The sequence below is a fragment of the Astyanax mexicanus genome, chromosome 22 (assembly GCF_023375975.1).
Source record: "Astyanax mexicanus isolate ESR-SI-001 chromosome 22, AstMex3_surface, whole genome shotgun sequence".
In the NCBI taxonomy this organism is placed as follows: domain Eukaryota; kingdom Metazoa; phylum Chordata; class Actinopteri; order Characiformes; family Acestrorhamphidae; genus Astyanax; species Astyanax mexicanus.
In genome coordinates, this window is record NC_064429.1 from 34,054,278 (window position 1) to 34,081,358 (window position 27,081).

The window sequence follows — 27,081 nt, forward strand, 5'->3', positions numbered from 1 at the left end:
ATGGTAGCACAAGGTATGGTACGTGTTTCTAATAAAGTGGCCAGTGAGTGGAAGCACAAGCTGGAAGGTGTTTCTAATAAATTGGCATAAAGTAGAAGTGTTTCTAATAAACTGGCATAAAGTGTAGATGTTTCTAATAAAATGGCCACTAAGCAGAAGCACAAGCTGGGAGGTGTTTCTAATAAAGTGGCCACTAAGTGGAAGCACAAGCTGGGAGGTGTTTCTAATAAAGTGGCCACTAAGTGGAAGCACAAGCTGGTAGGTGTTTCTAATAAAGTGGCCACAAAGCAAAAGCACAAGCTGGAAGGTGTTTCTAATAAAGTGGCCACTAAGTAAAAGCACAAGTTACAGTAGGCGTTTCTAATAAAGTGGCCACAAAGCAGAAGCACAAGGTACGGAAGGTGTTTCCAATATAATGGCCAGTGAGAGAAAGCACAAGCTACAGGAGGTGTTTCCAATAAAGTGGCCACTAAGTTTAAGCACAAGCTTTGAGGTGTTTCTAATAAAGTGGCCAGCGAGTGAAAGCACAAGCTCGGAGGTGTTTCTAATAAAGTGGCCAGGAAGGGTTCAGATGGCAGGAGTAAATTTCCACTGACGGCTGCAGAATCCAGGTCCTGTCGTGTCCCCAGTGCTAAAAGCCACTCGTTTTCTTTAACTGTCATCCCTCCATTCTCTTCTCCTTCACCTCTTCACTCCCCTCCTGTTCTCCAGCTGTCTGTTAACAGACCATCCTTCACACAGGCGCCGACATCAGCAAAAACGGGGGCAAAAATATATATCAGCAATAAAAGACCTGGTTACAAAATGTCTAAATCATGATGCAGCTACACAGCAGAGTCATACAGTCCTTCAAACCAGCAAAAAACCTCCCTAACAGCATTACTTTACGCTTCTTATTAACACTGTTATAACAGCTTTAATAACAGTCATACATAGGTCTTCTGAAGAGCATCATAAACATGTTATGTGTTATAAAGATATCATACTCATCTTATAAACAGCCTGAAAAAAGCCCAAAAGAGTCCTGAGACTTCACCGCTAACAGTGCATACAGCTTCATATGTGCTTTATAAACACACGCTACACCCTAATGCTCACGCCATTAAAAAAGCCCAGGGCCTGATGGGTAATGTGTGTGACGGAGGTAGTGAGGGATGTGCTGGGAGCAGATGGTGCTGGGTGGATGGTGGACCGGGAGCTGTAGTGTGTTCTGCTGTTCTGGTCGGAGCTCATAAATCCGGGGCTGATTAGCAGCTTCAGCTCTCGCTCGTGCTCACTCGGCCGTCTCACTTCTACCTGCTGTCTCTCTCTCTCTCGCTTTTTCTCGTCTATCACTTTGTTTTCTCTCTCTTTCTTTCTCTCTCTAATTTATTTGGGAGAAACTGTACAGTTGAAAGGAAGCTCTAGTAGCCTGTTAGGCACTTCTTTCTCCTGGATACAAGGATGGCATCCTAAGGCACATCTATAGATCCTGTTCTACACTCACAAGGTATTTTAAAAATAAAATTAAGGTTAGCTGCTATTAAACAGGTTTTTATAATGTCAGATTAAAAGTTTAAACGCTAGGTGTCGCTATCACATACACTTAAATCTAATCTAAAACGCTCCTCATCTCCTTTCCTACCTTCATTATGCCTACATTCAGAGTTGCCAGGTTTGCATTTTTTCAGCCAAATTGCGCTTGTTTAAAAATCCAGTCGCGGGTAAAAATTCAGGGGTAGCTGGTGCGTTTTTTTGGGCTACTTTAAAAAAAAAAAGTCACAGAAAACAAACGGGAAAAAAAAACACAATGTAACCAGAAATTACCAGAAGATTAAAAAATGTTAAAAGAGGAGACAAGAGAGTTCAGGAGGGTCAAGAACAGAAAAGAGTAAGTAAAACTCCGTTTTTTTAGGCAATTACGCTGCTATTAAATGTTCTTGACTGGGATATAAAAGAATTAATAAAACACTTACGTTACAATATTGATAATAAATCCCTTATCAACAAAATGCTAAGTTCTTTTGCCATTTGCTTCAAACAAGTGATAGATATATTGTATTTTTAGTGTATTTTTATAGTGTATTTTTGTATTTAAGCTTCTGAAGGGCTGCCTACATTAATATTCCTGAGCCTTTAGCAAAATGGACAGCAAATGCAGAAAAGTTCAGAGGGCAAATTAATGATGAAAGCCCTGGATCAGGGGCAGTTCAACGAAATGCACTGCATCTCAAAGACTGTCAACTGGGCAAAATGTCTTTGGGTCCATCATAGGGTCCATCGTAGGGGCGTGTCTAGCAGTCAGTGATCTCTCACCAGGAGGTGCACTACCCAAAAGTGTCCTCTGAGAGATTTCCTTATAATAGGGTAGTGGGGAAAGCACTTTTAAGCCCTCTTGTGGCACAATCCTATATTGTAAGTCTGCCTAAGATAAAAAAAAAAGTGCATGCCATGCTTTGCAGCGATCCAGGGGGCGCCATTTTTTGTGAATTAAATTTTAGTGTATTTCAATCGCAACTTACTTTCTCTCTTTTACCGTTTTACCGTTTATTTCATTCCTGACATCTCTCTCTCTCTCTTTCTCTCTGTCTCTCTCTCTCTCTTTCTCTCAGTAGGAGGTCATCAGTGAGGTAAACAGGAGCAGGAAGACACTTCCTCCTCATTTGCATAAGGAGGCCTTTTTGACTCTAATTATGCGACAGGAGCACCACCCCAAAAGCATTTCCTCACTCGCTTAATGAGTGTTAATTACAGCTACGCTAACAAGACGCACCTCCACAACCTCTAACTCTGTTGCTCTCTCTCTCTCTCTTTTACTCTCGCTCTCTCTCTCTCTCTCTCGACTGCTCTCTCTCTCTCTCTGGACGAATGCAGTATTGACATTGTTGATGGGAGAGGAATTATAATTAAAGTGAGCTCGGCCTCATGGGACCAAACTTCAATATTAATCACACTGCCGAGCTACTGGGGATACAAGTACATGTGTAAGAGTGTGTGTGTGTGTGTGTCTCCTCTATATTCCTCCTCCTTCACTTTACTCCATCTAAATTTTATTACACCTCCACTGGATGCCTTATGATTGGATTGTGATTTAGAGTCTGCGATACAATTAAAAAACGATTATTTGACATATATACAGCATTATATATACAGGACTTTTCCTCAATGCATCAATTTGGTCCTTTTAAAGTAAATTACTTTGGGCTGCCACTATGATTAGGAGATCGCTGATTCGAATCCCGGTCATGCAGCTTGCCATCAGCTGCCTAAGCCCTGAGAGAGCACAATCGGCCTTGCTCTCTCTGGGTGTTTTCATTGTTTCAACTGTTTGGAGAAAATAATTAAGGAAACGAAGGAAAATAGCAGGTGGCTTGTAGTGCGTCCTAACCGGCCATAAATCAGCGTTCATAAATAGCAGGACAGTACGGGCGGCAAGACAAACTTAGGGCAACAAGACGGAAATACGAGATACGAAATGAGTACTTTAGAACAAGGAATCGTAAAAGTGCGTTTTTTGCCGTTTTTTTGTGAATGGATTTAGAACCGTCCACTTTCCTCCACCTCCACTTTTCTATTTTTTCTGCTTTTCTATTTATCCTTCACTTGACGTTCTTAAAAATTCTCTTTCTCTCTCTCTCTTTTTCTCTATATTTCTCTTTGTACTGAGAGTAAATGTCCCTCTCTCTTTTTCTTCTTTTATTCCTGCGCTCTCGGTTTCTGTTTCTCAGCCAGATAACTTTTTTCTATGGTTCTATAGAGAACCCTTTTAATGCTTGAATGTGAGAGCAAGGACTTTTGTATTACAACTGAGTGTGTGTGTGTGTGTGTGTGTGTGTGTGTGTGTGGAAGAATTCAGACAGTATGAGTAACACGAGGATCACGAGAAGCTTCAATGACGTAAAGATTCTCTACTCTCTCTCTCTTTATTTGTCTCTCTGTCTCTCTCTTTTTATTTGTCTCTCTCTCTTTACCTCCTCTCTCTCTCTCTCTCTCTCGTCTGTTGTGATTTGGACAGGAATCAATTTGCTGAGATGAAAGTTTTGTATTTGATTACGGTGTGAAATGGATCCGTCTAACTGGTCTTTCTGCAGCAGTAATGGAAAATCGTTTAGCCTAAAGAACACTCCTCCCTCCATACAGAGAGAGAGATAGAGAGAGAGAGAGAGAGAGAGAGAGAGAGAGAGAGAGAGAGAGAGAGAGAGAGAGACCTTTACTCATAATACAAAGAGAGAGAGAAAGATTTATCTACAGCACAGAGAGAGAGAAAGAGAAAGATAGAGCTTTACTGCAAATATGGAGAGAGAGACCCCCCCCTTCCCCAATCAAACCATTTCATCTTTGGACAGACAGACAGACAGACAGACAGACAGACAGACAGACAGACAGACAGACAGACAGATAGATAGATAGATAGATAGATAGATAGATAGATAGATACCTGGGGTATCAAAGCAACCACTTCAAATACTGTGGCAACCACCTAGCAACACCACTGTAACAACCTGAGACACCTAGCAACTATTTAGCAACACCACAGCAGCAATTGACTATCATTATTATGGAGAAAGAAAGAAAGAAAGAAAGAAAGAAAGAAAGAAAGAAAGAAAGAAAGAAAGAAAGAAAGAAAGAAAGAAAGAAAGAAAGAAAGAAAGAAAGAAAGGTGGGATACTGTAGCCACAACCTAGTAACACCATTGTAACAACCTGGGATTCCATATCAACAATTTAGAAAAACAGAAACCACCAAACAGCCCCTTAGCAACACCATAGCAACCATCTGGCATACCCTAGCAACCATCTAGCAACTCCACAGCAGCCACTTCAAATAAACAGCACATTTGCAATCGCATGGAACACAATGGCAACCACTTAGCAACACCATGGAAACCACCTGGGGTATCAAAGCAACCACTTTAAATACTGTATCAACCGCTCAGCAACAACATGCAGTAGCAACTACCTAGCAACACCACTGTAACAACCTGGGATACCTCGCAACCCTTTAGTAACACCATAACACCAATTGACTATCATTATTATGGAGAAAGAAGAAAGAAAGAAAGAAAGAAAGAAAGAAAGAAAGAAAGAAAGAAAGAAAGAAAGAGTAAAGGAGAGAGAGAGAGAGAGAGAGAGAGAGAGAGAGAGAGAGAGAGAGAGAAGCCCTTCAGGAGTTGTGTTCTTTCCTCACTGGGTCATTATCTCAATTAAAGTGCAGCCGATAATGATCATACTCATTACCCCCCCCCCCCCCTCTCCAAACACCATACACACACAACACACACACACTACACACACACACACACAACACACACACACACACAACACACACACACACACATGCTCATAAAAAGCCCCCGGCCTGCAAAGAAATACACTTTTGATTTCCTCTTCCTTGACTACAGATTATTAAACACACACACACACACACACACACACACACACACATACACGCACACACACACACACATACTGCCTATCACAGAGAATTACATTTAATCAACTGAACTTGACTGACAAAACAAAAATGAAGTATGAACTGCTTTATTGGCATGTTAGTCAGCACAAACACACAAACACACACACACACACACACACACACAAATACACTGACAAATATACACAAACACACACACTGACAAATACACACACACTCATTACATTTGTTCAGCGTACTCAACTTTTTGATTATGTGAACAGTTTCCGCATGGCAACAGATTTTTTTATCCCATACGAAAGAATGGGCTGCACACAGAGTTCCACAGCGTCCGCTTGGCAAAGTCTGAGCAACCACCTACCAACACCCTGGAAGCACATGGGATACCAAAGGAACCACTGACTGTAAGAGACAATATCAATTAGCTTGCAACACTAGAGCACCCAATGTGCCCGCCACTACCTTGCATCCAGCTGGGATAGCTCAGCAGCCCCTTACGGTAGCAGCACCACAGCAGCCACCTGAGATACCATATCTTTCACTTAGCAACACCGTGAAAACCAATTAAGATAACAAAGCAACCACTTCAAGTAATGTATCAACCACTTAGCAAAAACATACAGTAGCAACCAGGAGGGATACTGTAGCAACCACCTAGCAACCTGCGATATCAAAACAAATTTATGTGTGAAATAATATGTCAATCACATAGCACCAGTTTAGAACCCTCCTATAGAGAGCCGGTAAAAATGAAAATACCATGAAATATCATGCCTACCATCTTGCAATGTTGTAGCAAACATCTAGCAATCAGGTAGCAACACTATATCACTTAAGATACTACATGAATCTTCTAGTAACACCATAGCAACTACGCTGCAAAACAACAGACACCACCAAACAACCCCTTAGCAACCGCCTGACAACCACCTGACAACCACCAAACAACCCCTAGCAACAATATAGCAACCACGTGACATATCATTGCAACCATTTATCCATACCACAGCATCCACATTTGCAACATGAGATACCATATCAACCATTTAGTAAAACAACCCTATAGAGAGCAGGCAGCAATACCCCAGAAGTCACATGAAATACCCTGTCTACCACCTTGCAATGTTGTAGCAACCATCTAGCAGTACCATAGCAACCACTCATCACTCAATCCTATGGAACCCAATTGCAACACCATGGAAACAACCAGCGATATCAAAGCAGTTTAGAACCTCCTATACAGAGCAGGCAGTAATACCCTAGCAATCAAGCCCCTATCAAACCATAGCAACCCCTAACAAACCATAGCAACCATTAAGCAACAACAACACAGCACATTTGCAATCATATAGAACACCAATGCAACCACGTAGCAACGCCATAACAGCCGCCTTACAAGTATCAGTCTTAAGGTATGGAAGATGTGGGGTACAGGCCCTTTAAAGGTCACTATTTTTGGTGTGATGTTATTTGTACTGTTTTTGTACTGTGTGTGTGTGAGAGAGTGTGTGTGTGAGTGTGTGTGTGAGTGTGTGTGTGTGTGTGTGCATGTCTGTACATGTGTAAGGTCCTGTACGCCTCCGTAACCTCTCTCTCGAGTAAATCACGTCTCTGGTGCCAGACGGCCTTGCAACATACGGGCCTCACACACTCGGCCTACAGCACGTGTGTGTGTGTGTGTGTGTGTATTTGTGTGTGTGTGTGTGTTCGGCTAAATGTGTTTGACAGCCCGATGGCCTGACAGTTTTAATCACACCTCAGCCTTTGTTGTCGAGGCAACAGAATACAGCCTGTAACCCACACACACACACACACACACACACACACACACACACACACTGAGCTGGCAGTATCTGGAGTGTGAGAGTGTAGTGGGCGATACTGAAAGGCAGTAGGCAGGTGTCTCCAGCTGCGGGGTTTAAAAAACACTATACACTCAATTCCTCGATTCGTACACTACACACACTACCTACCCACTGAGAGTATAGAGTACTGATACTGTGTGCAGCGTGAGATTATGTATATACACACAGCTACAGCGTACAGTGTACAGTGTCAGTGTAGTGCTCTTTGTGTATAACTTAAGAATATAAGATGTAACGTATAGCGTAAAAATGTGGTATATACACGTATATTGTATAATATAGACCAGAATGTATAGTGTATGAATACAGAGTATAGTGTATAGTGCAAATCAGTAGAATATATAGCAGTGTATAGTGCAAAAATATGATATACAGCTCTGGAAAAATGTAAGAAAGCGTTTAAAAATTTAATTTTTGCACCAGGAGTAAAGCAGCATAAAGTTATCCAAAAGCAGTGTGTAAGACTGGTGGAGGAGAACATGATGCCTGATTAAAAATCAGGGTTATTCCACCAAATATTGATTATTTCTGAACTCTTAAAGCTCTTTGTGAATATAAACTTTTTTTTTTCTTTGCATTATTTGAGGTCTGAAAGCTCTGCATCTTTTTTTTTTTCAGCCATTTCTCATTTTTTGCAAATTAATGCTCTAATCAATTTGGGAGAAACTTTGTCTGTAGTTTATAGAATAAAACATATAACTATAAATGGCAAAATCCAAGAAACTGATTCAGAAAACTGAAGTTCTCTGTTATTCAGAGCTGTATATAACACTGAATGAAGTTAGAATATAAAATATATAGTAAAATATAGAGTTTAGTATAGTAAGAGAAAGTAGTAAGGATAAAGTGTGTAACAGAGTCATAATGCAATGTATAGTACAAAATCAATGCATTGTGTATAATGTAAAAAAAGTATTGTAGCATAAAGCATCAAGTGTCGTAAATAGAGTGTACAGTGTATAAGAATATAGAGTACAATCTATAATAAAGGAATATAAAAATAGAGGATAGTGTAAGAATAGTAAATAAAGTGTATATTGCAAATATCTATACACCGTTGTATATAGCGTATCATATAATAATTATTAATAGCGTTGATATGGTGTATAGTGTAATAATTTAGAATACAGTAAAATAATACAGTGTATATATTAATATATATATACTAATACTTATATTGTATAGTGGTAAAATTGAGTGTATAGTTTACAGTGTATAGTGTAAACTAAGTGTACTGGGTGTCTAGTGCACTACAAAGGCGCTGGGTGTGATTTTTTTTTTTTCGTCTATTATAAGCAGAAGCTCAGATTTACAGACCGTTATTCACTCTCAGGTGTGTGTGTATGTGTGTGCGTGTGTGTGTGTGTGTGTGTGTGTGTGTGTGTGCACGCATGTGTTACATGTGTTCAATTGTCAACAATCACAAATTGATGCAACTCGCAGAATACTCTAAATCAGTCCGTCAGGAAGCGGGAAAATTGGCTGAACACACACACACACACACACACACAGCCACACACACACACACACCGACACACACACACACAGACAAACAAGTAGACATGATGACAGCATTTCTCTCTGTCTCGCTCTCCCTCGTTTCCTTTCTCCTTTTCTGCTGCAATAATTCAAACAGTCCTTCACACACCTTCTCACACACACACACACACACACACACACTTATACACACACCCACATATACACACCAGTGAATAAGTCAGCAGAACCCTGGAGAGTGACAAAGTCATGGAGGTAGCGCAATCATTCACACACACACACACACACATCTATACACACACACACACACACACGCACACTTACACACACACACACAGACACACACACACATCTATACACACACACACACACACTAAAAAAAATGAATCAATGAGTCTCGTAACCTCAGGACTGCTTGTATAGTGCACAGAAACTGAGAAACTAATGCTTATATTTAGCTAAAATGCTTGATTGCATGTGTGTGTGTGTGTGTGTGTGTGTGTGTGCGTGTGTGTGTGTGTGTGTGTGTGTGTGCGCACGCATGGTGTAACACACTGTGCTACGGAAGCAACAACGACGGCGATGACAACAATGATGATGATGATGACAGTTTGCTTTGCCTCATCAGCAAGTGCTGTCTCCAGGGTCAATTTCCAACACACACACACACACATACACACACTTATCATACACACACACACACACACTTATCACACACACTTATCATACACACACTCACACTCAGAAACACACACACACGTACGTCATCATGCAAACAACGGACTCCGTTCCTCATGCACGAACACTCTTTCATTCTCTCACACACACACACACACACACACACACACACTCACACACACACACACTCACACACACACACTCACACACACACACACACTCTCGCACACCCAGGCGCAGTGTAATGAGTTGTTCTGATGCCGGGTCCGCGCTCAGGCCAGCCGGACCCAGCTTATAAAAATAGCCCAGAGCAGCTCTGCCACATTAATACACACATTAAAGCTACACTCCACAGTTCTAACACTATATATTCTACATAAGAATATATAATCTAACATATAGCGTATAAATATATGGTACATATACGTGTATAGTGTAATAATATAGAGCAGAATGTATAGTCTACTAACACAGAGTGTAGTGTATAGTGTTAGATTATAGAGTACAGTGTATGATTACAGAGCATAGTGTACATATGTGCAAGTCAATTGAAAAATATAGTATATACCTCAAAATTTACACTGAATAAAGTATACACTGAAAAAAGTATATAGTATAGTAAATAGTATATGACTTTAGTGTATAGTATATAAAGACAGAGTATAGTGTAATATGTGGAAGTCAGTAGAGTATAGAGCGTTGTGGGGCACCGGGTGGTCCAACACTCTAAACTGCTGCTACTTCTGCCACCGATATGCTACTATCGGAAGATCGCCGTTTCGAGTCCCGGTCATGCAGCTTGCCCTGAAGGAGCACAACTAGCCTTTGGTGTTCTTTCTCACAGTGTCACACTGAGACTCACAGTGTCTACAGTGTCATACAGCATCTTTTACAGTCTCTCCCAACATCTCATAGTGTCTTACATCGTCTCACAGTGTCTCAATGAGACTCACAGTGTCTCACAGCATCTCACTGAGACTCACAGCATCTCACTGAGTTTCACAGTCTCTCACTGTGTCTCACAGCATCTTACAGTGTCTCACTAAGACTCACAGTGTCTCACAGCATCTCACAGTCTCTCGCAGTGTCTCACAGCATCTTACAGTGTCTCAATGAGACTCACAGTGTCTCACAGTGTCTCACTGAGACTCACAGTCTCTCGCAGTGTCTCACAGCATCTTACAGTGTCTCGCTGAGACTCACAGTGTCTCACAGTGTCTCACTGAGACTCACAATCTCTCACAGTGTCTCACAGCATCTCACACTGTCTCACTGAGACTCACAGTGTCTCACTGAGACTCACAGTGTCTACAGTGTCATACAGCATCTTTTACATCTCTCCCAACATCTCATAGTGTCTTACAGCGTCTCACAGTGTCTTAATATGACTTACAGTGTCTCACAGCATCTCACTGAGACTCGCAGTGTCTCACTGAGACTCACAGTGTCTACAGTGTCATACAGCATCTTTTACATCTCTCCCAACATCTCATAGTGTCTTACAGCGTCTCACAGTGTCTCAATATGACTTACAGTGTCTCACAGCATCTCACTGAGACTCACAGTGTCTCACTGAGACTCACAGCATCTTTTACATCTCTCCCAACATCTCATAGTGTCTTACAGCGTCTCACAGTGTCTCAATATGACTTACAGTGTCTCACAGCATCTTACAGTGTCTCAATGAGACTCACAGTGTCTCACTGAGACTCAGAAGTGTCTCACAGCAGAGAAAGTATAGAATATAAAAACAGATAATAAAACAGAACAAACAGTATAGAATAGAATAGAATAGAATAGAATATATGCTTTAATGAAACAGAATAAACAGTATAGAATAGAATAGAATAGAATAGAATAGATGCTTTAATGAAACAGAATAAACAGTAAAGGTTAGATTAGAACAGAACATAAAACATAACAGAATAAAAGAGACCAACAAACAGCACATAACAGAAAGTATATAAATCAAATAGAATAGAATAGAATAGAATAGAATAGGAGTTTTTGCAGGGTGTAAAACGTTCACTTTTCAACCATTTAATTCCAATTCTTTACAGATTCACCACAGCTGTCACTAAAAATGACTCCCTCAGAAACCACCACACTAAACCATGACAGACGATTCCCACACACACTATCTTCCTCTTCCACACACACACACACACACTTAAACTATATACTAAGCGAAAAAATGATTCTTTTGGCTGAATCATTTTGGTTGCTGACTATCCAGCACATACAGCACACAGCACATCCAGACAGGTGCTTAATATTATAATATAATAATTATTATTATTTTTGGACACTGTACCGTCCCACAAATAATTTATATTAATGAATAAATTATATTATTGTCATTTTCAGATTATTTTATGCCACTGATATGATGTTTTCACATGACTCCAGATAGATGAAGGTTATATAAAACAGATTATATAAAAACATCTCTGATACTGATTATTAACAAGCCTGGCAAATTAATTATTTAAAATTAATTCAAATAAATGAATAAAATGAATAAAAATAAAAATGAGTCCGTGCAGATTCTCCTCTCAGACAATCTCCAATTCCCCCAGTATAAAACACAACAACGCTCCAACTGGCTTATCTCCACCCAGCTCCACCGAGATACACACACACACACACACACACACACTGATTGTGTGGTAGAGGACAGTGGAATAAACCACCTTCACAGGTTTACAGACCTTCTCCAGTACTGCTCTCATCCTGCAGAACGTCTGTAAACCTGCTGGACTTGAGAAATGGAGAACGTACGTAAACGTCTGTAAACCTTCAGCAAACGTTGGTATTAACAAAGACATACAGAGAGTGTCTGTAAATCTGCTAAAATCTGAGCTCAGAGAAATAATCAGAGAATGTCAGTCAATGTGCATAAAACATCTGTAAACGTCTGTACATTTTTAAAAAATAACGGACAATGTCATTAAACGTGCAGAAAACGTCTGTTAAGTTGCTGAGAACATCTGTAAATCTACTGGACTCAAACTTTTAGAAATATCAAACCACATCAGTAAATGTGCAGAAAACACCAGTGCAAACTGTAAACCTGCTAAGAACATCTTTACAACTTCTGGAATAATGAAAAAGTAACAGAGAACGTCTTTAAACGTGCTGAAAACATCTGAAAAACAACACTGTCTGTAAACCTGCAGAGAGCGTCTGTAAATCTGCCGGACTCTCAGCTCTGAGAAAGACCTGCAGAGATCGTCTATAAACCTGCCGCAACTGTAAACCTGTTATAAACATCTATAAACCTACTGGAAACGTCTGTAAATCTACAGGACTTTTAGCTCTAAAAAATACCAAAGACACATCTGTAAACTTGCTGAAAACGTCCAAAACCTGCAGAGATCTTCTGTAAACCTGCTAGACTCTGAAAAATTAAAGATAATGTCTGTAAACCTGCTAGAAATGTCAAAAACCTGCAGGAAACATCTGTAAATCTGCAGGACTTTTAGCTCTAAAATTACCAAAGAAACGTCTGTAAACCCGCTAAAATTGTCTGTAAACCTGCAGGACTTTGAGCTTTGAAAAAGACCAAAGAGATGTCTGTAAACCTACTGAAAATGTCTGTAAACTTGCTGGAAATGCATGTAAAAACCTACTAAAACCTACAGAAATCTTCTGTAAACCTGCTAGACTCTAAAAAACTCTTCTGAAGTTCTGAAAAATTAAAGATAAGGTCTGTAAACCTGCTGGACCATGAGTTCTAAAAAATACCAAAGAAACATCTGTAAACCTACTGGAAACGTCTATAGACCTGCAGAGATCTTCTAAAAATCTGTAGACTCTGAGCTCTGAAAAATACCAAAGAAACATCTGTAAACCTGCAGGACTTTGAGCTCTAAAAAATACCAAAGAAACGTCTTTAACACTGCTAGATACATCTATAAACCTGCTGGAAATTTCCGGAAACCTGCTAGAAATGTCTATAAACCTGCTGGAAATTTCCGGAAACCTGCTAGAAATGTCTATAAACCTGCTGGAAATTTCCGGAAACCTGCTAGAAATGTCTATAAACCTGCTGGAAACGTCTAGAAAATTGCATGACTTTGAGCTCTAAAACAATACCAAAGGAACATACATAAACCTGCTAAAAACGTCTGTAAATCTGCAGGACATTAAGCTCTGAAAAATAACAAATAAACATCTGTAAACCTGCCGGACCTTGAGCTCTAAAAAATACCAAATAATTGTCTGTAATACTGCTGGAAACATCTATAAACCTACTGGAAACATCTGTAAACCTACTGGAAACGTCTGTAAACCTGCTGGACTTTAAGCTCTAAGAAATAATAAAGAATCTTCTGTAAACCTGCTCAAAATGTCTGTAAATCTGCTGGAAACATCCATAAACTTGCAGGACTTTCAGCTCTAAAAAAATACCAAAGAAACATCTGTAAACCTGCCGGAGCTCCAAGAAATAACAGGAAATGTCTTAAATATTTTGAGAAAATTAATAGATGAAGAGAAAGCGGCAGAGTCCTGCTGTTTATGGGTTTCAGTACAGGGGGGGAGGTGATGTGAGCCAGAACAACAAAGCATCTGATAAACAGAAAAAATGTTTAAGGGATGTATACATTACAGCAGTCAAAAGTTTTAGAACACTCAGAAGCACTTAATAAACAGCAAATAATCTGCAGCAGGAGATAATTTGTGGAAAAACAAAAAACAATTTCATATCATTATGAAAATATATATTTTTTTGCATTTTTAGAAAACAAGTCATTCACAATAATACATTAATCAAACCAAATCCAATTTAATTCTATTGGACTTTTTACATATGGTGTCATATAAAGCAGCTGTAAAGAAATAATAAATAAACTGAGTTTATATACTCTGTTGTAGATATTGTTTTTCTTTATTTTTTATAAAGCGAGGATGCTCACACCCCCGGTGTGTCGTTTCTATACATTAATCCCACACGATTGCACATTGTTCACAACGACATCTGTTTACACTGACTGCATTTCTCTATTTAATTCTGCACTGTTTCATTCATACACCTCACACTTTATTATGTACATTTATTCTACCTCAACATGTTCATATTCACAACAGGTTTGCACTGTTATTTAATACATTTATTATTGTATATGTTTATACTTTATATGTTGACGGGGTTGGTGTTTAGTTGATGTGTTCATTAAACTCATAACTCACACAATACCAGAGAGCAGCTAAACTAAAATAATAATATACAGTATTATTATTTTAGAGAGAAATGGGGAGAAAACACTGAAATAAAGAAAATACAAAGAAAGAAAATATTTAAAAATACATACAAATGAGTATTAGGCATGTACAAAGAAAAAGGGGAAAGAAAAGACATGTGAAAAAGCAAAGAAAAAAGAAAAAAGAGAGAGAAATAAAGAAAAGAAAAATATGGAGAAAGAAAGAAAACAGAGTGATGAGGGATAGAGGGATAGGGTAGAGGGATAGAGAGAGTATAAATCAGTGTGAGGGATGCATGATGAGAAAAAGAGAGAAAAGAAAGACAGAAGGGAATAGAGAAACAGATAGAGGGAGAAAGAGAGAAACCGAAAGAAAGCAGGATAAAGAGCATCAGGCGTTCATAAGAAAGAAAATGGATAGATATTCTTTTAGAGATAGATAGAGATACAGAGAAATAAGATGGAGAGAGAATAAAAGAAGTGAGAGAGATAGAAAGAAAGGAAAGAAAGGCATGGAGAAAAACAGAGTGATAGAGACAGAATGAGAGACAGATAGAGAGAATAAATCAGTGTGAGGGATGCATGAAGAGAAAAATGAGAGAAAAGAAAGACAGAAGGGAATAGAGAAACAGATAGAGAGGTAGAAAGAGAGAGAGAGAGACAGATAAACAGACAGAATAGGGAGAAAAAAACACTAAAAAGAAAAGAGAATGGAATGAGAAACAGGGAGAAAGAAAGATAAAGAGCATCAGGCGTTCATAAGAAAGAAAAAAATGGATAGACATTCTTTCAAAGATAGATAGAGATAGAGGGGTAGAGATAAAGAGAGTATGAGGCATGCATGAGAATGAAAAGAGAAAAAAGAAAGACAACATTGCTTATAGAGAAACAGAAAGATAAACAGAAAGAGAAATTAGAAACAAGGAAAAAGAGAGATAAAGAGAATCAGGTGTTTAAAAGAAAGAAAGGAAAGAATGGAAAGACAAATTATAGAAGAGGTGGAAAGAAAAAGGAAAAGTGGGAAAAGAGAAAAGAGGGAGGGAATAAATGAGTGTAAGGCATGTAGATATTTAAATAAAAAAGAACAAGAGAAGGTGATGGGAGGTGGGAAAGCGAAAAGAGAAACAGAGAGAGAGAGAGAGAAATAAGAAAAGAAAGCTTGAACAAGAGCACAAGTAACAAACGCGAGAAAAGAAAAATAGATTATAGAAGTAAGAAAGAAAAAGAGAGAGAGAGAGACACATTGGACGTTAGAAAAGAGAAAGAATGACAGAATGTGATGAAGAGAACAGGAAAGAGAGTGTGAATGAGTGTCAGGCATCTACCGGGACGAAAAGAGAGAGAAAAAAAAGGTATATACAATGAAACAGAGAGAGAGAGAGATGTCGCTAATAAGGAATAGAAATAAAGTGAAAGAAAGAACGAGAAAGAAATTAAAGACACAAGATAGAATGATAGAAGAGGAGAAAGAGAGAAAAATAGACACGGGATGAGAGAGAGTGAATTTATAGTATTTCGGGGATACCGTCACACACACTCTCACTCTCTCTCTCTCTTTCTCTCTCTCTCTTTTACACAGACACACACTCTCTCTCTCTCTCTCTCTTTTACACACTCTTTCTCTCTCTCACGCACACACACTCTTTCTCTCTCTCACGCACACACACACTCTCTCTTTCTCTTTTTTACTCATCTTTTGGCTTTTGGCTTTGAGCACCTTAAGTACTGTTTCCACTGTGTGTGTGTGTGAGTGTGTGTGTGTGTGTGTGTGTGTGTGAATGTGTGTGTGTGTGTGTGTGTGAGTGTGTGTGTGTGTGTGTGAATGTGTGTGTGTGTGTGTGTGTGTGTGTGTGTGTGTGTGTGTGTGTGTGTGTGTGTGTGTTGTGTGTGCGTGTGTGTGCGCGCGTATTGTCCTACCCGTGCGAAGAGATGCGATGAGCAGCACGAGCGCGTCCCAGCGCGTGCTCCACGCACACACCATCCTGATTGTTTGGTCCCCCTCACACACACACACACACACACACACTCTCACACACACACACACACACACACTCTCTCACACACTCTTCACTCCAGGCTACGGGCTCCGCGCGCGGACGCTCCAAAGAAGCAGCAGCTCGTGCGCGCGTCCCGTCATCCTCTCCGCTGTTTAGGAGGGGTGGGCGGTAAGTCTCGGGCGCGAGGCAAAGATCCGGGACTTTACAGGTGGAGCGAAGTTTACAGGTGAGCCGTAATCCAGGAGCAGCGCGCGCGCCTCCTCCCAAGTTGCTGCGCACTTTGAGTCTCCAAAACTCCCCGCTCGTGCGCGCGCGCTACCGTTTCTCCAAGCAGCGTTTCTCCCTACAGCTCGTGCACTTTCGCGCGCACGGGGAAACGCTCTGTGCGTAAAGTGCGCGCACGCGCCTCTCCAAACAACAAAACAAGTGTTCTCCACAGGCCGCGTGCGTGTCCGTGCGTGCGCGTGCTCTCCGTCTCGCGCCCGGTCCTCGCGCACTGCAACTGCTCGCTCACTCCCTCGCTCGCTCGCGCTCCTCGCTGTCTCCGCGCAAACGCACTCGCGCGCGCTTCGCTTCTGCCGCTGCTACTCCAGAGAGAACGGGGCTGTGGAGCGCGGCGCGAGACCAGCAGGGGGGTCTGTGAGTGGCAGCGAGGATAACCAATGGGAACTTAGAGAAAGAAAAGAAGGGGAGGAGCCTGTTGTGGCCAATAGAATCGAAGATAGGGGTGTTTTGGGGAGACTGGAGGAGTCCGGCCAGGCTGGAGGAAAAAAAGAAAAAACTAATAAATAAATAAATAAATACTATGCAAATAAAAGTACAATAATAATATAATAAATATCTTTTATTTAAAAAATATAAACGCATTACAAGAATCAGCAGAAATGGTCGTTTCTAATTGGCACACAGAGAGACTCTAAACCTGGACAAGGGCCAGAACATAGAGAGAGAGAGAAAGAGAGAGAGAGAGAGAGAGAGAGAGAGAGAGAGAGAGAGAGAGAGAGAGAGAGAGAGAGAAAGAAAGAGAGAATATGAGTATATTATTCCTATACTCCTGCTCCAGCAGAGGAGCTTTAACACCCCCTAGTGGCGCCTATCTGCACTGACTACAGTTGAGCTGATGAGTGGCCTGGATCTACACACTTAACATCTATCTTTACAATGAATGTATATGTCGTTGACATGACATGGCCTTTTGTTTGTTCAAGTTAGTCAAATATATGTAAATTATAAAAGATTATGTCAAAAACTGTGATGATATTGTTCAGAAAAGTGCTATAAATTGTATACGAACTTACAGAGCATTCATGGGATTAACACTATGGTGCGAATTATACAATGATAATTGGGAGGGTTGAGTATTTCTTCGGGGTGTAAGAAAAAAAACAGTACAGCACAGGCGCATGCTTCACTAAACTGAAGTCTTACAAATGTCTCGCTTCCTTACTGTAACGTCTACAGAACGTAAAAGATAAATTCATTACATCAGCTAATGTAGCACATACATACCACACAATAACCTTTATAGTAATAAATAATATTTTATACAGCAAAATCCACAGTTAATCCTGCAAAAACACACACAGTGCTACTGGCTGCTATCTTTCAACAGCTTTCTCACCATTCAATTTTAATTCATAGTCTATACCATCTCTCCTATAGGAATCATTTGTTATTTAATTTTTCCCATCTCATCCACATATTTTGACACTGGGACTACAATACTTAATGATAAGGGGGAATGTAGGAATGCATTTATATAGCTTGGCTAATGCCGTTTAAAAAGCTTGGCTATTGTTAATTTTCAAAGTAGCCTAATATAAAAAAGATTGAAACTACTTTTACCTTTAAAAAAGTGTAATACAGCAGTTTACTGTTAAACTACTCATCTGAGTAACTAATTCCTCAGTAGATAATGTTATACTGCAGCTTATAAAGCTTTTAGTTTCTAGTTCACGTTTCCCTTCCACCTTAAAACACATTTCCATTCCACCTTAACAGTTTCCCTGCATTAAAACAATTTTTTTCTACTTTAAAACACAGTTCCCTTTTTAGACTGTAGTAGATGATAAAGTGTTTTAGGTGTTTTACACATTTCTGCTTAAGGTGTGCAGAAATCACAAATAGTCCATATAAAACAGAACGTGGATTTCCATTCCACCTTAAAAGCGCTAAAAAATACTATCTACAGCCTGAAGCCTGTGTGCCGCGACAACAGCATTTAAGGCGGAATTGTAAATTAGCAGCATTTGAGGTGGAATGGTAAATTAGCAGCATTTAAGGTGGAATGGTAAATTAGCAACATTTAAGGTGGAATGTTAAATTAGCAGCATTTAAGGCGGAATAGTACATTCGCAGCATTTAAGGTGGAATGGTAAATTAGCAACATTTAAGGTGGAATGTTAAATTAGCAGCATTTAAGGCGGAATAGTAAATTCGCAGCATTTAAGGTGGGGTAGCAAATTCATGTGAGTTATTTATGTAAGAAAAAGTGTATTTAAAGTGCATATTTAGGAAAGCTAAGTAGATAGCAAAGCTACTTACACGTAATGCTGTAGCTTAAGCAGCGTGCATACCACCTTAACTTAGACACACCTGACCAATAATGATCCAGCAGGCAGGTAAAGGGGAAAAATGCTTATTAATGGTATGATCCACTAGGGGGGTTTGAAATCGTATCACAGTATTTTTTTCAGGCACAGATACTGCATTGTTTTTGTAGTATTTAACAAAATATATATTTATATAAATATAAACATATTTAAATGTTTTGACCCCTCCCAAATTATTGTTTTTACCCCTTTTTTAATTTTTCACAATTATCAGCCAAACCAGAAAACATATGGCGTGACTGTCCCGATAGGTTAGATTTTAAATAAAAACAAGCAAATGAATTGATTTTCTGTTTAATCATATCATATACTAGTAACCCAGATGTCTACGTGTAAGTCTGCTTGGCTAAAAATTCGGGCATAATATTTTAAAGCCACCATTAACTAAAACATTTGTCCCAAAAATGTATGTCATATTGTGTGACGCCATACTCCTTTTTTAAACGGGCAGTTGTTTGGAGAACTTTAGGGAGTGGGGGTCCTCCTTCTTTCAGGATTGAGTTATCACTCTTTATTCTTTTAGAAAAACAAAAATCAAGTATATCTAGCACCCCTGCTTCAGTTCCATTTTGCACGGTCATGTGGTGTGACACAATTTGCACAAAAATTCCCAAATAAATTACTTTCAGTCAATATTTCCTTTAAAACTATGTTGTCATATTTTAGTTAGCATGGTTTTATGATGCTAGCAAAAAAAAGCCACATTTGTTAATAGATAGATAGATAGATAGATAGATAGATAGATAGATAGATAGATAGATAGATAGATAGATAGATAGATAGATAGATAGATAGATTACGGTGGCCGAGAAAGCCCAGCGCAGTGCAAATTGAAAAGCGCTGCAAAAGCACAAAACACATCCATCAAAATTACAACACAGGCGCAGCAAATAGAAAAACGCGCTGCAAATACAACCACAACACAACGGAAGTGAGTCACAACACAACGGAATTTTCCCGGGGGACCTTAAAAGATGCTGTACCAGCTGTATACAAAGGACCATAAGTGGCAAACAAGCTTCTGAAAAGTAAGTTATGTTTATTACCTGTGATTACCACGGTTGTGTGCATATTATTAAAAGTTAGTGAAGTCCGAGACGTTACTGAAGACGCAGCTTAGCTGGTACAGCATCTTTTAAGGTCCCCCGGGAAAATTCCGTTGTGTCGTGACTCACTTCCGTTGTGTTGTGGTTGTATTTGCGGCGCGTTTTTCTATTTGCTGCGCCTGTGTTGTAATTTTGATGGATGTGTTTTGTGCTTTTGCAGCGCTTTTCAATTTGCACTGCGTTGGGCTTTCTCGGCCACCGTAATAGATAGATAGATAGATACTTTATTTATGCAGAAGGAAATACAATAAGAAACATATTCAAATGTAATTTAAAACACACAAGAATAGAAAATATATAAGGCTATACAAAGTAAAGATATATCTGTAAACGGAGCAGTGCAGTAGATGTTGCTAATGGTCATTAAATAATTAAATAATTAACAGAGCAAAGTGCAATGTACAGTGACATTGATTATGAAAGTGACTGATGTGACATAGAAATATAATATAAATATGCATATGTTAATCTCATGCTAAGTACATTAACCCTTTGAACTTCTTGGCTGTTTTGGTGTGTTTTTTTTTCTCCATTTTTGTTTTCAGTTCCTCTTTCAGGTCTTATAACAGTAATTATATCAGACAGTCACATGCCCTGATCTCTTTTACTCCAGAAGACATACGGCTGCTCAAAAATATAATCATTTAAAATCACGTAAAAGGAAGCAGAATTGTTATATTTTCCTGGAACTGATCATGTTTTGCTCAAAATTTTACCAAGCGCCTGTTTTTTTCTTTACTTATTTTTGAATGTATAGACTTTAAATATATTCACACCTAAGATATATTTTCAAAAATGGTTAGACTAGAGTGTTTATGAGTTAAAAGCATAAGAATATTGATGATTTGAGTTCATTACATGGCTTATTTATTATTACTTTGACAAAATACATGGAGAAACCGCATCAGGCGGAGTTATTTCTCTTGATAATCAATAATCACACCTCTAGGATACATGTAGATACTAAAAACCTGAATATACTGCTCTGGAAAAAAATAAGAGACCACTTAAAATTGAAAAGCTCTGGAATATAATCAAGAGGAAGATGGATGGTCACAAACCATCAAACCAAACTGAACTGCTTGAATTTTTGCACCAGGAGTAAAGCAGCATAAAGTTATCCAAAAGCAGTGTGTAAGACTGGTGGAGGAGAAAAACATGCCAAGATGCATAAAAATGACAATATTTTTATTTGGAATTTGGGGAAATGTTGTCGGTAGTTTATAGAATAAAACAACAATGTTCATTTTACTCAAACATATACAGGGTTTGGACAATGAAACTGAAACACCTGGTTTTAGAGCACAATAATGTATTGTGGTGACGGACAGTTCTGGTGGAAACAGGAGAGTTGAGGTGCACATTGAATTCTGCCGTGATTTGATCAGCCGTGATTTTATGTTTTTTGGATACAATCCGGGTAAGCACCCGAACATCCCTTTCAGACAGCTTCCTCTTACAGCGTCCACAGTTAATCCTGTTGGATGTGGTTGTTCCTTCTTGGTGGTATGCTGACATTACCCTGGATACCGTGGCTCTTGATACATCACAAAGACTTGCTGTCTTGGTCACAGATGCTCCAGCAAGACGTGCACCAACAATTTGTCCTCTTTTGAACTCTGGTATGTCCCCCATAATGTTGTGTGCATTGTAATATTTAGAGCAGAACTGTGCTCTTACCCTGCTAATTGAATCAACCTTCACACTCTGCTCTTACTGGTGTAATGTGCAATTCATGAAGATTGGCCACCAGGCTGCTCCAATTTAGTCATGAAACCTCCCACACTAAAATGACAGGTGTTTCAGTTTCATTGTCCAACCCCTGTATATTCTGAATGTATATAGTTTACTATAATGTCTACTCACTCTCTCTCTCTCTCTCTCTCTCTCTCTCTCTCTCTCTCTCTCTCTCTTTCTTTCTGGGCTGCAGTATGGAGGTATGGTCTCTCGGCTGGTTCTTCAGGTCGGTATGGAGTGTGAGAGTGATGAATGCTGCGGTTCGGCGCGATAGATCCTGCTTTACCAGAGTCGGTCCAATCGATTCCTCCTCACCAACATTCATACACACAGCACAGCCAACGCTTAACACTGATAAATGCCTCACCTTCTCCCTCTTTACCTCTATCTTTCTCTACCTCCCTCTCTATCTCTCCATCTCTGTCTTTACCTCTATCTACCTCTCGATCTCTCTCTTCCTCTCTCTCTCTCTTTCCCTCTCTCTACCTCTCTCTCTTTTTTACCTCTATCTCACCTCTCTCTCTCTATACATCTCTCTGCCTCTCTCTTTAGCTCTCTTTTTTCCTCACACTCTCTTTCTCTCTCTTTTTGTCTCTCTGCCTCTTTTACTCTCTACCTCTCTCTGTTTATCTCTCTCTCTTTCTACCTTTCTCGCTACTTCTTTCCCTCTACCTCGTTTTACACATCTAATTCTCACTCTACCTTTCTCTATACCTTTAATTCACTCTCTACCTCAAATTCTCTCTACCTCTCTCTCTATTTTCCTGTCTTTACCCTTTGTCTACTTCTCTTTCTCTGCCTTTCACTCTCTCTCTACTTCTCTTTTTATCTATACCTCTCTATATATCTACCTCTATCTCTCTATCTTTGCCTCACTGCCTCACCTTCTCTCTCTTTACCTCTCTCTCTATATCTCCATCTGTCTTTACCTCTCTCTACCTCTCGATACCTCTGCCTCTCGATACCTCTATCTCTCTCTTCCTCTCTCTCTATCTCTCTCTCTCTCCCTCTCTCTACCTCTCTCTCTTTTTCTACCTCTGTCTCACCTCTCTCTCTATACGTCTCTCTGCCTCTCTCTCTAGCTCTCTTTTTTCCTCACACTCTCTCTCTCTTTTTGTCTCTCTCTACCTTTCTCTCTACTTCTTTCCCTCTACCTCTTTTTACACCTCTAATTCTCACTCTACCTTTAATTCACTCTCTACCTCAAATTCTCTCTACCTCTCTCTCAATTTTACTCTGTCTTTACCTCTCTCTACTTCTCTTTCTCTACCTTTCACTCTCTCTCTACTTCTCTCTCTCTCTATTTCCCTCTCTATCTCTCTCTTTCTCCACCCCTCTCTACTTCTCTTTCCATCTATACCTCTCTATATATCTACCTCTATCTCTCTATCTTTCTCTACCTCTTTCTCTATCTCTCTCCTTACCTGTATCTCGCTACCTCTCCCTATCCTCTATCTACATTATACTCTACTTCTCTCTCTCTTGTTCTCTACTTCTCTCTCTCTAGCTCTCTCTTTCTCTACCTCACACTCTCTGCCTACCTCTCTCTTTTTCTACCTCTCTCTCTACCTTTCTATCCCTACCTCCCTCTTTTATTCTCTCTAACTCTATGTCTACCTCTCTACCTCTCTCTACCTCTATCTCACTTTTCTCTTTATCTCTCTCTCTCCCTCACACTGTCTTTTCCTCTCTCTCTGCCTCCCTCTCTATCTCTCTACCTTTCTCTACCTCTATTTATCTTTCTCTTGACCTCTTTCTCTAACTCTATCTCTACCTCTCTTTCCATCTCTCTCTACTTCTCTTTAAGTCTGTCTTTACATTTCTCTTTAGTTCTCTCTCTGCCTCTATCTCTGCCTCTCTCTCTACCTCTCTTTTCTTCAAGCTCTGTTTTTTTACTTCTCTCTACCACTCTCTACCTCACAATCTCTTAACCTTTAACTCTACCTCTCTTGAAAAGTTTAAAATATGATGTATTGTAAATATGGTGAGTAGTCTGAAGAATGTAACGTTTTTACGTTTTGACAGCCAAAAGTCTCTCTCTCTCGGTCTCTCTCTCTCTCTCTCTCTCGCTCTCCTTCCCTCTCTCTCTCTCTCTCTCTGTCCTGGTGCTGAAAGCTAGCGTAGTGCTCGCTGAGCCGTGCTGAATACATTAGAATCTCATTAGTGCGGCTGTGAAAGGCTGTGAGGCTACGTAGCGCGTTAGCATGCTAGCTAACACAGCGCTAGCACTCGCGTGTGAGCACTCGCGCTCGCTCGCCTGCCCGCGAACAAACTGTTACGCATGACGGGACTCGTGATGGCACACAACTCGTTAGGCCGGAAACCTGCTGTCATAAATACAACAGATAGGACGGATATAATTAATCAGCTGAACTCTAATTAAGAGGCGGAGCTCACGGCCAATTAAGCAATTAGCTGAACTGCTGCTCCGCAGGCGTCGTAAAACATCACATTTCTAATAGATCTGGTCACTGATTTTGTCATCCTCTCAATTTTTGTGACAACACTGAAGCATTATGTGTAATTTCATGACTTAACAGTCCATAAGTAATTGGACGGTGATTGAGTTTCTGCAGATTTGAAATTGAATGAACATCCTGCTTTAATCAAAGTGTATTTATTATTTTTGTATTGCATGAACTGTACATAAACTACAATCCCATCACACACTTCTCTGCCTAAATGAGAGACCATAAATATATGGACACTGATTTATTTTTATGGATTCTAAATTAACATCAGTCTTATTTTTTTTTTGTTTCTTTCTCTGTATTGCATTAACTAAACAGAAATTACAACTATAACTACATCAAAAACTTCCAAATTGAGAGACAATAAATAATTGGACGCTTATTGAGTTTCTGCAGATTTCAACTGAACAAATGTATTATTTTGGTATTGAAAAAATCAAACAGGAATTACATCCCTATCGCACATTATAAGAGACACTAAGTAATTTGATTTACCCTAAGTATTTGGTCAGTGATTGGTGAGTTTTTGTAGATTTCAAATGAATGTCCAGATTTAATGTGAGTGTATGTATAAATATTTGGCCACTGATTGATTTTTGCAGATTTTAAATTAACATCAGGCTTAAATGTGAGTGTATTTAGTATTTATTATTTCTGTATTACATGAGAAATTACAACTACGCCGCATTTTTTACCTCCAAATTGAGAGACCATAAGTATTTGGACGCTTATTGCGTTTCTGCAGATTTTAACTGAACATCCTACTTTAATTCCAGCAAATGTATTGTAACTGTGTTGGAACAATCATACAGGAATTAAATCCTTATCACACATTATCCCTGCCAAATTAAGAGACCATAAGTATTTGGACATTGATGGATTTTTACAGATTTGAAATTGACATCTTGCTTTAAAGGAAGCACTCTTCTATCTTTATTGCTATACTAGAGTGGAAAGTGGAATGAAAAAAAAAAACAATACAGAAGGCAAGATAAGAGTAAAAAAACAAAAAAACGGGTTGGTAACAAAGGAAAACAATCAAAAGAAACACATCGTAAAAGAGCTAGTAGTAAACTAAATTCAATACTCAACGAGGAGCTAATGAAACAAGGGGTATTTATACTAACCCAGACCAGGTGTGAGTAATCAGAAGCTGGGGGAGCAGGAGCACTGTAGTGTTATGTGATCAGCAGAGTCTGAAAGCTCCAGTGTGAGTGCATGCTGGGAGTTGGAGTCTTCTGGAGTTCAGAGCAGGCTCACAATGTCAGGACTAACAATTCGAGTCACCATAAATATTTGGACGCTGCTGATTTCTAATGAACGTCCTGATTTAATAGTTTTTTAGGCTTGTGTATTTTATTTATTATTTTTGTATTGCACAAACAGTACATAAACTACAACCCCTTCACACATAATCTCTACCCAATTATGTCACCATAAGTAATTGGACACTTACAAAAACAAAAACAAAAAAATATTTCTCTTTTCACTCCACATTTGATCCAAAGAAGATACCAAACAGTCAGAAAATGTGAAATTATTTAATAAATGAATATAATTTGCTATTAATTTCCTTTCGTTTATTTTCTTTTTGATTAAAATTTTGTTGAGAATAAATCAGAATAAATAAATTTGTCTAACCTTTATTTACTAATGAGAGCAAATATTGTGTTAATTAGCTCAGAGCTTATTACCATAGAACACAGCAAAGCTGAATTTCAATTAAAATCCTGTTTCATTAAAAAACAAATTCTTTTTTTCTTTCTTTCTCAAAGCAAGTTGATAAAAGTTGTTATTTAAAGGTTCTTCACTGAAGATAAAGTATCTTTTTTTTTTTTTTTTTTTTTTTTTTTTTTTTTTTTTTTTTTTTTTGGCCCAACCACCACCCCCCCTCTTCGGAGGACAATTAATACTTTATTTTTATTTATTTGTTTATTAATTTGATTTTTTATTATTATTTTTTTTTCTTTTTTCTCTTTTATATATTTTATTATTATTATTATTTTTTTTTATATATATATATATATATTTTGTGTGGATATAGTTGTGGGAGTTCAGGGTTGGAGGGATCGGAGTGTGAGGTACAGGAGGGGGGTACAAGAAGAAGAAAAAAAAAAGGAAATAAACAAAAAACAAACAAACAAACAAACAAATAATAATAATAAAATAAAATAAACATAAAATAAACAAACATACATATATACACATACTCACATATCTAACTATACATATGCTTATACATATACACACATACATAAATATACATACATATTAATACATACACATAAATACATACACACACACGCACAGTTACTTCTATTCTATTGTTTTTTGCAAAAATATGTCAAGTGTTACGGATTATGTCATGAAATGCCTACCACAATGGAGGCAAGAAACCGCCACCATGCCCCTGCGATCCAGAGGCAGATAGGGAAGAACCCAGTGGACCCAGACCATCCACAGCCCATTAGGAGCCCAGAAGACCCGTGGCCACACATCCCG

General features: G+C 39.0%; 1 protein-coding gene across 1 annotated transcript in view; it reads right to left on the reverse strand.

Annotated features, from left to right (window-relative positions):
• The window catches only part of si:dkey-215k6.1 (transmembrane protein 132C), a 320,457-nt gene extending 303,081 nt beyond the window's left edge, over positions 1–17,376 (reverse strand). The window contains exon 1 of the mRNA XM_049470573.1: positions 16,574–17,376. Within this exon, the coding sequence (XP_049326530.1) occupies positions 16,574–16,637 (64 nt within the window). The 5' untranslated portion in view covers positions 16,638–17,376. The remainder of the gene's footprint in view (positions 1–16,573) is intronic.
• Positions 17,377–27,081: the final 9,705 nt, after the last annotated feature.